General features: G+C 41.8%; 1 protein-coding gene across 1 annotated transcript; it reads left to right on the plus strand.

Moving 5' to 3' along the window:
* The first annotated feature begins 1,847 nt into the window (after window positions 1-1,847).
* On the plus strand, window positions 1,848-10,351 carry LOC119286260 (coiled-coil domain-containing protein SCD2-like). The gene is made up of 16 exons (XM_037565634.1): window positions 1,848-2,938; window positions 3,872-4,007; window positions 5,382-5,460; window positions 5,637-5,678; window positions 5,787-5,849; window positions 6,204-6,253; window positions 6,377-6,404; window positions 6,697-6,771; window positions 6,848-6,958; window positions 7,055-7,115; window positions 7,474-7,700; window positions 7,787-7,856; window positions 8,031-8,072; window positions 8,248-8,288; window positions 9,380-9,506; window positions 9,962-10,351. The coding sequence occupies exons 1-16, from the start codon at window positions 1,882-1,884 to the stop codon at window positions 10,081-10,083; spliced, it is 2,331 nt and encodes a 776-aa protein (XP_037421531.1). The 5' UTR covers window positions 1,848-1,881; the 3' UTR covers window positions 10,084-10,351.
* Window positions 10,352-14,825: the final 4,474 nt, after the last annotated feature.

The following is a 14,825-nucleotide window of genomic DNA, read 5'->3' on the forward strand; positions in this document are numbered from 1 at the left end:
TTTCCTTTCCAGCGCTGCCCGCGTTTCAGTTTTAATCTTTGGCAAGAGGTTAATTAGGCGGAAATAGTAAGACATAGCGGAACACTCCCAGAAATCCCTTCGCTGCAGAGAAATCAGGGAGGCGATATAGAGGCGCAAGCTTTCTCTGGTTGAGTTCTGCTCGGAGGAAGTTTCGATCACTCGAACCGTGTGTGTTTGCTCCGGAAATTTGATTAGCCCAGACATATGCGGCTTAATTTCTACGTAGAAAGCTATTAGAAAGAAAGAAATGCTCGAGAGTAGTACTATGAACAGTTGCATTTCTGCCAGCGAAAATTATGCTCTGCTAATCTGCTTGATCTACGCGGTATACCAGTAAAATAGTCAGAGCTTAGCAGTAGCTTAGGGAACCCAAAAGTAAATCACACGGGAATCCCGAGGCGGTCTGGTCGATGCCACGCAATCCATGCACGGTCAACGCGGCTCATTAATGCGTGCCCTTATTCACTCTGACCTTTTTGGCTTTGTTTAATGGGAAAATCGGCATTGATCGGCCGGCCATCACGAAGAAAAAGCTCTCCACAAGTTCATCCATGTGGTCCGGTGGATCGCATTCTCACGGTACATGACACGCCACAAAATAAGAGAAGGATGCGTCCTTGTAACTGAGGAAGAAAGAAATCATTTTCTCAACTATTTAAACCATTGCTTTCAAAATAAAGATTATCTTTATCATTACAAAGATATCTTTACTATTACTGCTCATTTGTTTTGGATGAGTCCTAGGAGATTTTCGTCCACGGGATTATTTCTATGTTTAGCATTCCCTGAGGTACCGGATTCCTTAGAATTGTGTACTTGATTCCCTAGAATTATTAGCATTATGTAAGACCTCACGAATTTTTTTAAATAATTGGGCGCACAAGACTCCACAGTTGCCTGAAAATAAGGTTTAGATTGGCCGATTCCGCATGGAAGCAACAACACAAAGTCTCAAGGCTGAGATAGGGTGACGCTAATGGTTGTGGCATCCACGACGAGGTCAACCCAGGACTTCATCGACAACGGAGATGGCACGACCAATGTAGGCGAGGACGAGGTTTCGTTGGTACAGATGGGGGCTGTTCATTTTGATTTTCTCTTGAATTAGACACCACACGAGCTCAAGATGATGATAACATGGCCATTGCCGGCGAGAGCTCGGACAAGACCACACATGAGGCAAGATAGGGGGATAGCAGTCCGTACGGGAAGAGGAAGGGTCATGGGGAGAAGAAATTATGTCTTGAAGGTACAAGAAAATAGTGAAGCTACCAAATATGGTTGAGTGGGCCAAGCTAAAGGGAAACAAATATTTATTTCTCAAAAAGCATTATTTTACATATACTCTTCAATGTTTCGGCCATGGGCTGGACGGGCCCTGGCCTTGTTGTAGCTTCGCCAGTGGTAGGAGTGACAATAACACAACGGTCCACTTAGAATAAGCTGAGACTTCCAAAAATATTCAGTCGCCATAGGTGCTCTCTTTTTCATTCGGTGGATTGATTTCCTGCTGGCTGAACGCATCAGAATTCTTTCATTGGTCCTTTCAAAAAAGAAATCCATCCGGCCGCTGCCGCTGTGCCATATGCGCACAAGGCCAGTATGGCCCGAGCGTCTGGACCAGGCCTCATCGCGCGTCCCCCAATGGGCCTCCGCACCCGAGCTGACCTGGTCGCTCCTTCCTTTTGCTCGAGTCGCACGCCCACTGCGCTCGCGTGTCACGCCGCCGCCAGCCTTCCCGTCCGTCAACGCCAAATTTCCAACCTGCCCTCTCTTTCCGACCCAAACGCGAGGCTCTGAGGGCAGAGAGAGAGAGAGAGAGAGAGGAGAACGAGTCAAACAAAAGTCAAAGCTACAGAAATGGACGCAGGCCGGGCCAGCGGCGTCGGCCCCGCCCGGAGGCCACGACCCGCCGCCGCGGCGTCGGATCCCCGGCGCGCGGCTGCGGCGCGGGAGGCCATGTTGCGCATGGAGGAGGTCATGATGGCCCACGCGGGCGCGGCGGGCGAGTTCAGCATGATCATCGAAGCTCCGCTCCCCAACCTCCAGCGCTACCGCCGCAACGCGACGCCTCCTGCGGCCCCGTCGTCTGACTCTCCCTCGCGGAGGCGCGGCGGACCTCATGACCCCGGCGCGAGGGACGACGTCCCCACGCGATTGCGGCGCGAGGGAAGCGTGACCGAGGACGTCGGCAACGCTCGGGGGGTACGCGGCGGGGAGGACATGGGCTACGCGGACGACGCGCGCTCGCGTCGCGGCACCGGGGACGCTCGAGGGGCGCGACCTGCAAGCACTCGCGGCCGGGAGGAAGAGTCGGAGGCGCCGGTGCGGATGAGAGACCCGCGGAGGGAGAGCGGCCGTCTCAGCGCGCCTCCTGGGAGGGTCGTCGAGGCGCAGCCAGACGTCGCGTCGGCCGTGGAGGAGGAGACACCACTGCAGCAGCTGTCACGCGGAGCGCGGAGTTCGAGCGCGGATAGGCGCGTGGAAGCGGCACCGGAGGCGGAGGCGATGGCCGCGAGACCATCAAGCCGAGGATCGAGGCGGGAGGGCAGTCGGGATGCCGTGGTGAATCCTATTGTTACTGAGCCGGCGGTGGAGGCGTTGGCTGCCAGACCACCAAGCCGACGATCGAGGCGGGATGGCAGCGGGGACGACGCTGTGAATCCTATTGTTGCTGAGCCGGCCGTGGAGGTGTTGGCTGTCAGACCACCGAGCCGGCGATCGAGGCGGGAGGGCAGTGGGGAGGCCGTTGTGAATGCTATTGTTGCCGAGCCCGAGCTGGAGGCCGATGTGGAGAGTGTCGGGTGGGGTAGCAGCCGAGGGAGTGAGGATGGAGGCGAGGAGCCGGTGGCGTTGCCAAAGCCGCTGGAGTCAATACTCACCGGAGGCCGTAGCAGGAGCAACTCACCGGCCATAAGTAATGTCAACGATGATCAATCGCACCAATTTCTTGGAATTTACTGTGAACCAATTTGCTCAAACTAGGCTAAACATAATTTCTTTTATAAACCGAGGCAAATTTCTTCCATAGCAGTGCTAGCAGGTAAGGGGGGCATTTAGTTGACAAAGCATACAAACTGCATCAGGGGTTTAAGTGGTAGAGCTCATTTTGTCTGAAAATCTCTCCTGGTTGAAGTTGCTGCCACCACCCATTTGAAGATCCATCCTACCCCAGCAAGATTGTCCGAAAGGGCACGAACCAAGGAGAAGATCACGAGTTTCAACCATGTTGCCTGAGTGGAGAACACACCTGTTGCTATCAGAAACTTGTCAGTTTTTCATTTCCATAATGTCCCTAGTGTTCAGCCTGTCATTAATTAGGAGGCAAGCAAATCCCTTGAGCTTGGAAGTGCACGTAGAAGTCCAGAGCCGCTTCATGATCCGCGGGCATTGATCGTGGGTGAACAACAGATTATACCAAATCAGCCAGAGCGATGTGGAGAGGACCAAGAATGGTCAGAGTTGGAGCTGGTCTGAAGGCTGAGAAATCTCCCCTGAAGATCTGAAATTCATCGATGTTGATGTAAAAATCGGCAGAATTGTTTGTCACCTAATGTTTTTGTTTGTCAATAACAGGAACTGTAGTTGGTAGGTTGTTTTCATGGTGGTGCTGCATTTGATGTTTCTTTTTGGTAGAATTTAAGCTTGTTGTGCTTCATGCTGAATGGTAAAAAAGTAAACGGATGGAAAACTTGATTTGACTTTTGATTGTCTTTAAGTACTGAACTATTGATGCATGTGCATGATAACCTGATTATAATAATTGAAGGATGATGTGCTTTTCAGAATTTCAGTTTTCAGTTCTATGAATTGGCCGGCTTATTATATTTGTCCTCGTTTACCTAGTTAGGTCGGAACGGTGTGGACTCTGGTGTAGCAAATCGCGCACAATCAACAGGAAGGTCAAGTTTTGTACCACCTGTTGGGGCTAATGTGAGGCCTCTACAAGCTGTGGAGGTGCCCAATGGGACACCTAGAGAAAGAAGGTAACTGAATATGCTTCTGAGATAATTTGTTTTGCTTGAATTGTAGTGCTGTACTGCCAACACCACTTCTATTTTTCTGAAACAAACCAATATTACCTCTGAAAACATGGGTGCAACTTGCCTAATGCATTTTCTGTTATAATGTGCAAGTTGGTGCCTGGTAACCAAATCCAGAATTGACACTCTTGGTTTTAGTTAGTTATCGAAAAAGAAAAGCAATATCATCCATGTGATTCATGGTGATTTCAAATGATTTATGAAAATTTTGTGTGTGTGATGTATGGCACACATGTATGACCAAGGTGGTGGTACCGTGGTAGGCAGTTCTAGCACCAAGTAGTAAGATGAAAAATCACTTGTAGAAAACTGATTTTCTTTTGGCTCCTTAAGGGCTCTTTGATTCAAAGGAATTTTATAGGATTACCGGAGGATTGAAATCCTTAGGATTTTTTCCTATGCTGGTCCTTTGATTCATAGGATTGAATCCCATAGGAATTTTGCCTATGGAATCTTTTGTACTACATTTTATAGGAAATCTAATATCCACTCCAGCCTCTTTTTACAATTCCTTTGTTTTTCCTGTGCCATCAAACACTCATGGCTAATCCTATAAGATTCAAGTGGGCATGCCACTCCAATCTTTTCATATTCCTGCGTTTTCAAAATCCTACGAATCAAAGAGGCCCTTAATAAAAAACAAATTGGACGGCATTCCCAAAATGTAAGTGAATCAGACACTTTCTCTATGCTGCATAGAACTTAAACTGCACAGGCTTCCTGATTGATACGAATAAGAACAATTTTGACTTATAAGGCATGCAGGAAGGTCCAGTTATTTCTAGTTTTAAAAATGTGACTGTGGCGTGTTGTACAAATGGGTTTTGCACAGGAGAAAACAAAGGAGCTATATTTATCTGTAGTTTACAATAAAATAAAATTTGAAAAGAGTTTACAATTTCTTTTTTTTATGCTAATAAATGTTTATTCCCTTACCTTGCACGTAGAGAGTATAATGTTACTATTTACAAAGTATAATCTGATGCCACCATCTTGTCTATTCCTAATTGGCTAGCAAAATTCCTGTTTACGTATTGCTTTGTTCAGCATGAGCACACTGTGTGCATTGACATTATATTGCTCTAATCATTACTCTTGATCTAATCATCACACCCCCGGCATCTTCTTATTGACTTAAAACGTTTACACAACAGTGCTCACCCAAAATACACTTATGATTGCTGATATTGTCGGAGTAACTTTCACTACTTCTGCAAGATCATCCATTCCTAACTAATCTTTGTCAAGATATTTACATGTAAATTTGCAGCAGATTGTTCAGATCAAACCTAATAATTTTACTGAAATATTTTGTAGGACAATCTATCCAGATCCTACTTTCGCGCAGTCCGGTCGATCAAGAGATTCACATGACAGTTCAACACTAACAGAAGAGGTTTGTCCTCAGTTTTGTTGTTTTCACCTCATACTTTATGCGATTGGATGCTTTTTTGCAGAGCTATTAGTTTTTTTAGAACAGCAGAGCTATTAGTTATACAATATGATGTGTTCATCAAGAATAATGAAGTACCTTAATTCGAATGAGGTCATCTGATTACGGTTGCTTTTCAGGTTGAGATGCTCAAAGATGAGAATGTGAATCTTTTGGAAAAGGTGCGTTGTAATTCTTGCATGTTGTGAACAATTCGATGAAAATAAAGTAAAGGGTAAGTGTCTTATGTGTGGCACTAGTGATAATACTCGCTGTTTTTTCAAATTTAGCTTGGACTAGCAGAAGAGAAATTTAGACAATCTGAAGCTCGGACAAGGGAGCTTGAGAAACAGGTAAGCCATGTAGTAATTCTTTGATGTACCATGGAATTACCAAGATGACATTTGCTACTTCTTTACATATATAATTATAAATGGCTAATACTTTTTTTGCGGGTGAATAAATGGCTAATACGAAAAGGGCAGCGTTTCTCACTTTTAACCTGAAGTGATATGGAAGCATCAGTCGTTATCCTGTCTTGATTTAGTTTCATCTGGTTCAAGCTTTCTTTTTGGTCACATAGCTTGGTTATTTCGCTTTGTATCACCAGGAGTCAAGCAGAAGTACTGTGACCAATTCAAGTAGATAATGTAGTTATGACCATCACATTTTATATTATCCATCACACAATTTGTTAATATGTTCAGGTTGCTAATCTTGGTGATGGATTATCTATGGAAGTTAAACTTATGAAAAGGTAACCATGCATATAATTTTGGTCCTCTTATGCCGGGGGGTTTTCTCTCCTTTTCAAAACTTGCGTCCTCTTGCATGTTGGCTTGCCTACCACTTTTTTTGACGATTTCCGATTTGAATGCAGGAGGGAGGAGATGCTAGTGAGGAAGGAGGTACAATCTTTGTTTTGATTAATTAGATATTTTCTTGATAACATTGTCTATTTTTTCTACAATTTTTCCAAATAAAATTGCTGTCGATACTCCAACTGTGATGAATGGTGCCCCCAGGATTTGTTTTCGCTTATGTACATGTACATTTTTTCTGAAAAGAATGTACATGTACCCGCATACACTTAGGTCATAGAAATGCATTCCTTTTGTTAGTCATATTGCCAATCTTTGGCTCCTGGATGTTATGCGTGAAAATGATATTGGTATATCTGTTTTTCTGAAATAAAAACAGCAAGAAATAAGGAAAGCGCTTATATCCAAAAATGATAAAAGCGAGGAAATCACCACTCTTCAACAACAGCTCCAGGTAAAAGTACTAACCTATGGTAACAAAAACAGTATTGGTTGAATCATCTCTGATGAATTGCTATTCTTTCGTCTAGTCTGCAAGTGAAAAGGCTGCAGTTGCTGAGCGGAAACTCAATGAGGCTGAATCTGAAACAAAAGCCTTACGCACAATGACACAGAGGATGATCTTAAGCAAAGAAGAAATGGTTAGTTTCCTTTCCCTTTTAATCCAAAGATGCAACCTGAACAGAGAGGTCCATCGTCTTCTGGAAATGCTAATTTAAAATGCATGATGTTTGTAGGAAGAAGTTGTTATGAAGAGATGTTGGCTTGCCCGTTACTGGGGCTTGGCTGTCCAATATGGTAATTCCTTGCTGGGGCCTTACGAAATATTGCTGAACAAGGACTAAGATTCACACAGAGGGCTTTTCTTTATGCAATTAATTCCTAAAGACTTAATGCTGGTCACATGGCATACATGGACTCAAAATATTACCGATTCTATAATACCAGTCCTTGTTGTATTCACACAATTATGCTCTATTTCTTACTCCCTCTGTTCCAAAATAGATGATTCAACTTTGTACTAACTTTAATACAAAGTTGGGTCATCTATTTTGGAACGGAGGGAGTATGTTTCAAGACTCCCATTAGAAAACAGTAACTTCACTCCCCACTTTTAACTTGCCAGTTGATTTCTGCAAGTTCCAATTGATTTCAGGCATCTATCCAGACATCTCTATGTCAAAATATGAATACTGGTCTTCGTTTGCTCCTCTTCCCCTCGAGTATGTGACATCAGCTGGACTGAGAGCTAAGGATGGAGGTAGTAATGATTTGGAAGAAACAGACATGCTTGTTCATGATTTGACTGTCACAGCAGGAGAAGGCAACATAGAAACAATGCTTGCTGTTGATAAGGGACTTAAAGAACTTGCCTTCTTAAAGGTGCTTATGTTTTTGATCGAAATCTGATCTTCCACTTATGTTGGCTGTTCTGAATTCTGACACTGTTTGTTTCTTATTATTCAAAGGTTGAGGATGCTGTTCTTATTGCTCTTGCCCAACATCATCGTCCAAATGTTGCAGAGCTATCAGATCCAGGTCTGTTTTTGTTTCCGTGGATTTTCCCATTTGTTATTAACTATGTAAAAAACTAAAAATATTAAGAATACATTTTGCAAAAAAACTATACTGGGGATTCATTCTAAACTGTTATCATTATTTCATATTACTTCCTTGCACATCAGAGAGGCTAACACTTATGTTTATTTGCAGATATTAAATCATCCGGTGATGAAAAATTCACTGAGGCATTTGGTACAATCATCTTTATCCTTATTTTTTGCCATCTACGTATAGTTAGCTACATCTCCATGAGAATGCTGTTCTTTCAGCTTTAGTTACCTGTTGCACGATGCTATGCTATCCTTTTGCGGTATGGGAATTTTGCAAATTTCTTATCAGTGTGTAACTTGATTTTCTGGTTCTGCAGACCTAAGCAAGGAGGAAGAGGAAGACGTGTTGTTCAAGCAGGTAGCTCTTGATGTATTCTTCATAAATATATGATGTATTTCATAATCCAGTGAAAAATAAGTGTGTTCTTCCCTCTATAAAAGATATGCTCACCATTTCGAAATAGATGCCCTTTTTAGAGTTGGTCACAAGAATTAAGAATGTGAGTGAATGCCCCTATTGCCCATCCCTCTTTCCTCACAAGGGCATTAAATGAACTCTTTTTCCTACCCAAAGCAAGGCCTGCAAGCACAAGAAGAATTAATTAGCTATTTTTTATGACACTGAAGAAGGGAAAAGTACCAGCATTATGACTAGAATTGCACTGGAAGTATAAGAGGGGAAGTATTTTGATAAAAAGTTGGGAAGCTAGGACTCTCGCAGTGCAGGCATCATAGCAAGTGTCATGCACTGCCAAGTCAGCACGTAGATGATGTGACACTGTAGTTAGGGCACTCACAATGCATTATTTCTTAACTCGTCATCCTAGGTGGTGATGTATATTTTTAGAGACAACCGCCCTAATGCATTGTCTCTTAGGTGTTGTATCTAAGCGTTGTTGCATTTAACTGGTTTAGGGGTTGTGTGTACATCTCAATATTGTGGTTTAGTTGTGGAGAGAAGTAAATGAGAGAAACATCGGGAGAGAAGCAAGATTCTTTGTGGTAGCAGAATGTTTCTTTAGGCTATTGATTAGACAATTGGTCCTCGGTCGTGTTTGTGGTGTTTTGATATTCTTATAATGTACTCCTTCCGTCCCCAAATAAGTGTCGCTGATTTAGTACAAAGTTGCATGTAAGCAGTACTTGCTTATAGTGTAAATTATGAGATATATTAGCTAAGGAATCTTCCTTTAATTTGTACTCCCTCCGTAAACTAATATAAGAGCGTTTAGATTACTACTTTAGTGATCTAAATGCTCTTACATTAGTTTACAGAGGGAGTACGTCATATAGGAAATATTGCTGCTGGAAAGTTTCCATTGCTTGTGAGAATGACAAGTTTGTCCAGTCTCACATGCCAATGGGATTCTTGGGCTTCCTCTTTTTTTGTTCTCTATCTATGTTGTTATTTTGCTTGTAAAAGTGACCCTTCACTTTGGTATTACTCAGGCTTGGCTCATGTATTTCTGGAGAAGGGCTAAAACCCATAATGTGGAAGAGGATATCGCAGAGGAGCGACTGCAGATGTGGGTTGATCGACATGGGCGGCAACCAACTTCACATGATGCTGTAGATGGTATGCACTTGACTGCTTGTACATTGCCCACTTAAGCTAATTTTGTTTGGTTCCATTTCCTAACAAAACATGCAAACTGGCACTAATTATGCTGTTCCAACCTGGATCAAATGTGAAAACATGACTTTGCATAATCAAGCCACACATAATTTACGGTGCACATCCCATTATTGTAAAATCATAACCCAAAGTTGGCTCGCAACAAGGTTGGGATGCAGAGTAGCAGCGGCATGAACCTTTAGGATAACAAACCTACCCTTCTCTTAAAATTGAACTGTCTTCATCTAGAAGGTTAACCATTTATGAGGTTCTAAACGTTACATTGAAATTGCTAATTTTGGGATCTGGCAATCAATTCCAATTGCCAGCCCAGCCATAACGCTAACTTCAACCCCATATAATTCTCCCCATCGCATTCTGTTTTTGCCCACTCATGAAACACAATTTTGTTACAGTTGAGCAAGGGATACATGAATTGAGGAAGCTGGGAATCGAACAACTGCTGTGGGAATTCTCCCGCCAGGAGGTGAATGTTGCCGAAGGTGAATTGTCCGATCCTGAAGATGATCTGACCTAGGAGACTCGGTCCTCAATAGGCGACGACCATGAATCGCTCCCATTCAGCTGAGTGAGACCTCTGTACTATACCGAAACCGCAGGACATTGTAAAGATATTTCTGGTTTTGGTTTGGACTTCCGAGTTCCACCTCCAGAACAGTTCTTTGATTTTATTTTATTTTTGTACATAACCTGCATCCAACAGTGTTATGAAAGCGGCTTGAAAGGATAAAATAATTCATTATACATAAGTGATGTACTTTCCATGAGCCTAACAGATAGCTGAAGTAGTCACTGTCTATATAACCATCCCAGCTGCTATCAATTTTGTGTGAATCAAGAGCCTTTTTGCTGTTTATGTTCAATCTGCCGACCTAGCAGTAAGCTAACTCTTCAATCATGTGACTAGCCTGCGACAGTTTGGGAGCTCTATGCGACATACTTTCGGCTGGAATTTTAATTGGTTCATGCCGTGTTTTGGCGATGTGATGCTCTTTTAATTTGTTCTGGAAGTTGGATCAATCAACATTATCTTTTGGCTGTTATGCTTAAATTTAATTTTTTTAGCAAAGCTTAAATTTTGGTGTAACGCATTATAAAGTTGAAAATATATGCATGTGTGATAGTTAATACTAGTGTGTTGTAATTAGACAAAACAGTACTATTCCTTCCGTCTCATAACATAGTGTGTGTTAGATATTTTTAAAGTCAAACTTAGTGAATTTTGATCAAGTTTATAGAAAAATTATCAGCATCTGGAATATCAAATCAATATCATTAGATTATCATGAAATATATTTTCATATAATATTATTTTGTATTGTTGAAATAGATAAAAAAAATTAAACTTAGTCAAAATTTGTGAGTTTGACTCTCACAAAAACCAATGTACATTATATTATGGGACAGGAGGAGTACTAACTACTACTAGTATAATGCCCGTGCGTTGCCACGGGCCTTTAATTTTATTTCATGTTGGTGTATAAAACTTGATGATATTTTTGGGCCTTTCAATGACATCGCATGGGGACCCTTGTTGATGTTTTTAAACGTCGACATAATCCATCTTTATCTCTCTCATCCCCTAAAATAATAAACATATATGTAGAAATATACCTTTTGTGTTATCATGTGCAAAATATATACAAAAAATAACAATTATTTGTATGCACCTCTTCTGATTGTGTAAAACTCGACAAGGTCTCGGCCCAATCCATCAAAGCATCAGCCGAAGCCATCAGTTTTAAACTCTGACCCGAAAAAGTAAAGATATATTCATCGGTCAGCTGCTAGATAACAACATGTGACATTTTTAGTCGAAGTGTGTGGCATCGTGCCTTCTATTAGAGTGGGTCACATCCAATTTTGATAATGGCTCACCTTTGAATCACTTGTTTGTAATTATTCCATAGAAATGACTTATTAGGATACGTGGTATTATTCACTATATAAAAAATGTGTGACATTTCTTTCAAAACAAACAGTGGCTTTTCCCTTAAAAAAGCAATCAACAACTCCTTTTCTTTTTATCTAAAAAAGGCGATTCACTCTCTCACCCCACAACACACTGCTCACACTCATATCTCATTCCCCCAACCTACTCACCCCGCGCCATCGCCATCTCTCCCCACCATGGAAAATCATATCCAAATAAATGCCAGCTCTATCAAAAAAATGAAATAAAATCTAAAGATACTTTAACATTGTTTCTATCTTGGTACTGCTGCTCATCTCACTTGAAAATAATATTTACAAATGATCATACTTTTGCTCATATCTCTTCTAAGCAACCTGATGAACATTGTAGTCAATGATACGTCCTTGGTGCTCAAATGGTGAAGCTTCTACTTCACTCCTTGCTTTCTTTAAGAATGGGCACATATAACAATCAAGGACTCCTAATCTCTTGGGCATATATCACATCAAACGATAGGGCATTCTACACAATTGTTTCCCTCCCACTGAACCTGAAGTTATTAGCCCTAGAGTGTTGTTATGCACCGTCACAATACCGCCCGCTTCAGCTTCTTCGACTGTGGGGCTACTGGATATATCTCGGAACGACACCCGCACCTGGCTCCTTCGGTTCAATGGTAGTATTGTTTTTCATGAAAATAGTTGCATTAAGAGTGAGTTAATTCTAATCTTTCTTTAGTTCTATGCTATTTTTCTGTCGAACCTTTGTCCACGGTACAAGAAAGGGCTGTAATTCTTAGCTATTGTGCTTCTGTAACAAAAAAGCTATGTAAATAAATGACTGGTCCTAAGCTACTCTTGCTATCATTCATCCTGTCAAAACAAGACTAAATTGGTCCAGATAGTTTTACGGTAATTATACATAAACAAGAAGTGTAAATGTAATAATAAACAGGTATGAGCATATATACCTCATTGTGGTCGTCGTTCTTCTTGAGGCGAGTGGATCCCTTCCCTTTTATTGTTTTCCCAAATGGAGTTATTCATGTTGATCTTAACCTTGATGGTATACCTGGTGGATCTACAATTGAATATATCAGACTGCATACGAGGATATATGTGCCTGAATGTGATGAGGACCTGCATCCTTGATCCCAGGCTTATTAATCTTGATGGACTCGATGAGGTCAATGTTGGCAATACTGCCATCACGAAGCCACATTTTATAATGGAAGCAACATGGTGAGACTCAAATATTATATTAGGATTTGCGAGCAGCATGTTGAACCCCAAACTGGAGTCATTCTTGTCCTTGAGGCTGAGGTACAGCTTGGTAGCAGTCTCTTCAAAGCAGAAGTGGCGGAACTTGATCTTGTCTTCGCCGGTCTTTTATTGGATCAGCATGGTACCACACTTGTCAGAACGACCCTCTATGAAAATATATATTTTAAGAGACATTGGAACAATGCTTTGACAGTACAAGTTTTGTTAGCATGCACTAATCCATTAATCTATGAAGTGAATAAATGTTAGTAATTATATCAAAACCAGAAGATGAACAACACTACTGCTCTCTCCACAACATAAACCGACAAATTCTATATTCTAACAATCCTGAATATGTATGAATAAAACAACCAGGCTCAGCTATTTTGCATCAACCATGAAAATCTATAGGAACTTCCTTGTGTTCAATTGAAAAAATAGCACATGACTATAGAAAGAACAGCAGGCTTGATAATAACTAATCCATGAACAGAACTTGTTTAACACATGACTAATCCATGACTATAGAAAGTTCATTATACTCGGTCACTCGTCTGTTGCGTGCCATGATTTTTCCATCTTTATTGACCATCATTACTTTGATCCGTCTAACTTGTTTAGCATGTAGCATGTATTCCCATATTGTATGGCTCAATCATTCAAACCTCTATCTCGATCATTTACTTGCTTGTGTGGTCTGGATGCCCGGTCTCCTGTCTATTTGTAATATGATTTTGCTGGCAGGATTTGCTTGTCTTTTTAGAAGAACTGGTTTATCGAGCGATTCTGACCAAGGTGGCCCTTGTCAGCTATTCACGTCCATAGCGATGAATGACTCAACCGCTTGGCGCTCCTGTCTAGAAAAAAATCATTATAAAGTTGGCCCTAGGCGTTCTAGCAATTATACAAGAAGAATCGATATAAAGTCTTATAGTCTTCCTGTAGTTGTCATTCTCACGTTTGAAATTTTCAATCTTCTTCCGGACTTGGTCTGGTCCACTTAACCATGTACGCGAGGTTGTGCTTCAGGAATGGACATTCCTTATGTGAAATCCAATATGGGATAACATCAACATGTCAGGCAAAGAGTCACATCGAAGAAAAAACACAAGAAAACTATGAACAAGTTTGTTTCTGTTGACAAAGAAAAACTATGATTATCCAAAACAAGAGGAGGGTAATAATAAGAAGGCGAGTTTATTACCTGACTCCCTTGGCATCGATGGAAAATGTGATGGTGGAGTTGCTGCTTGTGAAGACGCTCTTCCACCCGTCGACTTACCCCACTCACTCCTCCAGCTTCGCACCTAGCCGGCCTGAGCCACTACGTTGCCTAATATTCCTCTACCAAAAGCAACAACAGATTCACAACTACATTCAGTTTGTTTCAGTTATGAATATTATGATAAGCAGGAGAGGCCCAACTATGAATCAATCGATCCATGCCCCCTTAACAAGGTGGAGCTCAATGTCGCATGAGAGGCCCGTCATCATGGACGTCACCGCACAACCATAATGAGGCAGGTTCATAAATCTCACTGATTTAGTTATTACTCGATGATTCGCTATCATCCTCGTGTCTTCTCTTGGTAGTAAAAATATCGAGCAATTTTACATCAACAATCACAGAAAAAAACAATTGTAGCACCGTGTAACCTCGTTAGAACCGGTTACAATGACAAAGGTCTCCTTGTTTGACACAAGAAAAATCTTATATGCACTCCGGAAGAAGGGAAAAGGAGTATGAATTTCTCTCATGAGCCGGGGAAAAGAAAAATGCGGGCGTGCCAGTGTACCGTAGTACACAAAGAAAAGTGATACGGGAAACAAGTATTTTATTTATCTCTTTAGATGAACAAAATTACAAGATCCCATAAAAAATGGTTGCGCTCCGTGGCCTACTAGCGCGGCCTGCCTGACTATGGCGATGTGCGGTCTCCTGGTTCCCGGGGCCTCAAAAAGCTCCCGGTTAATTACTCCAGCGGGTTGCTCCGCGAGATACCTTCGATTAAGCCGTGTGGTCGTCTTCGTCGTCTTCGCTTCGCATTCTCCATGCATGATGATGATGGTGTGAGTGTA

This window comes from Triticum dicoccoides, chromosome 4A (assembly GCF_002162155.2).
Source record: "Triticum dicoccoides isolate Atlit2015 ecotype Zavitan chromosome 4A, WEW_v2.0, whole genome shotgun sequence".
Lineage (NCBI taxonomy): Eukaryota > Viridiplantae > Streptophyta > Magnoliopsida > Poales > Poaceae > Triticum > Triticum dicoccoides.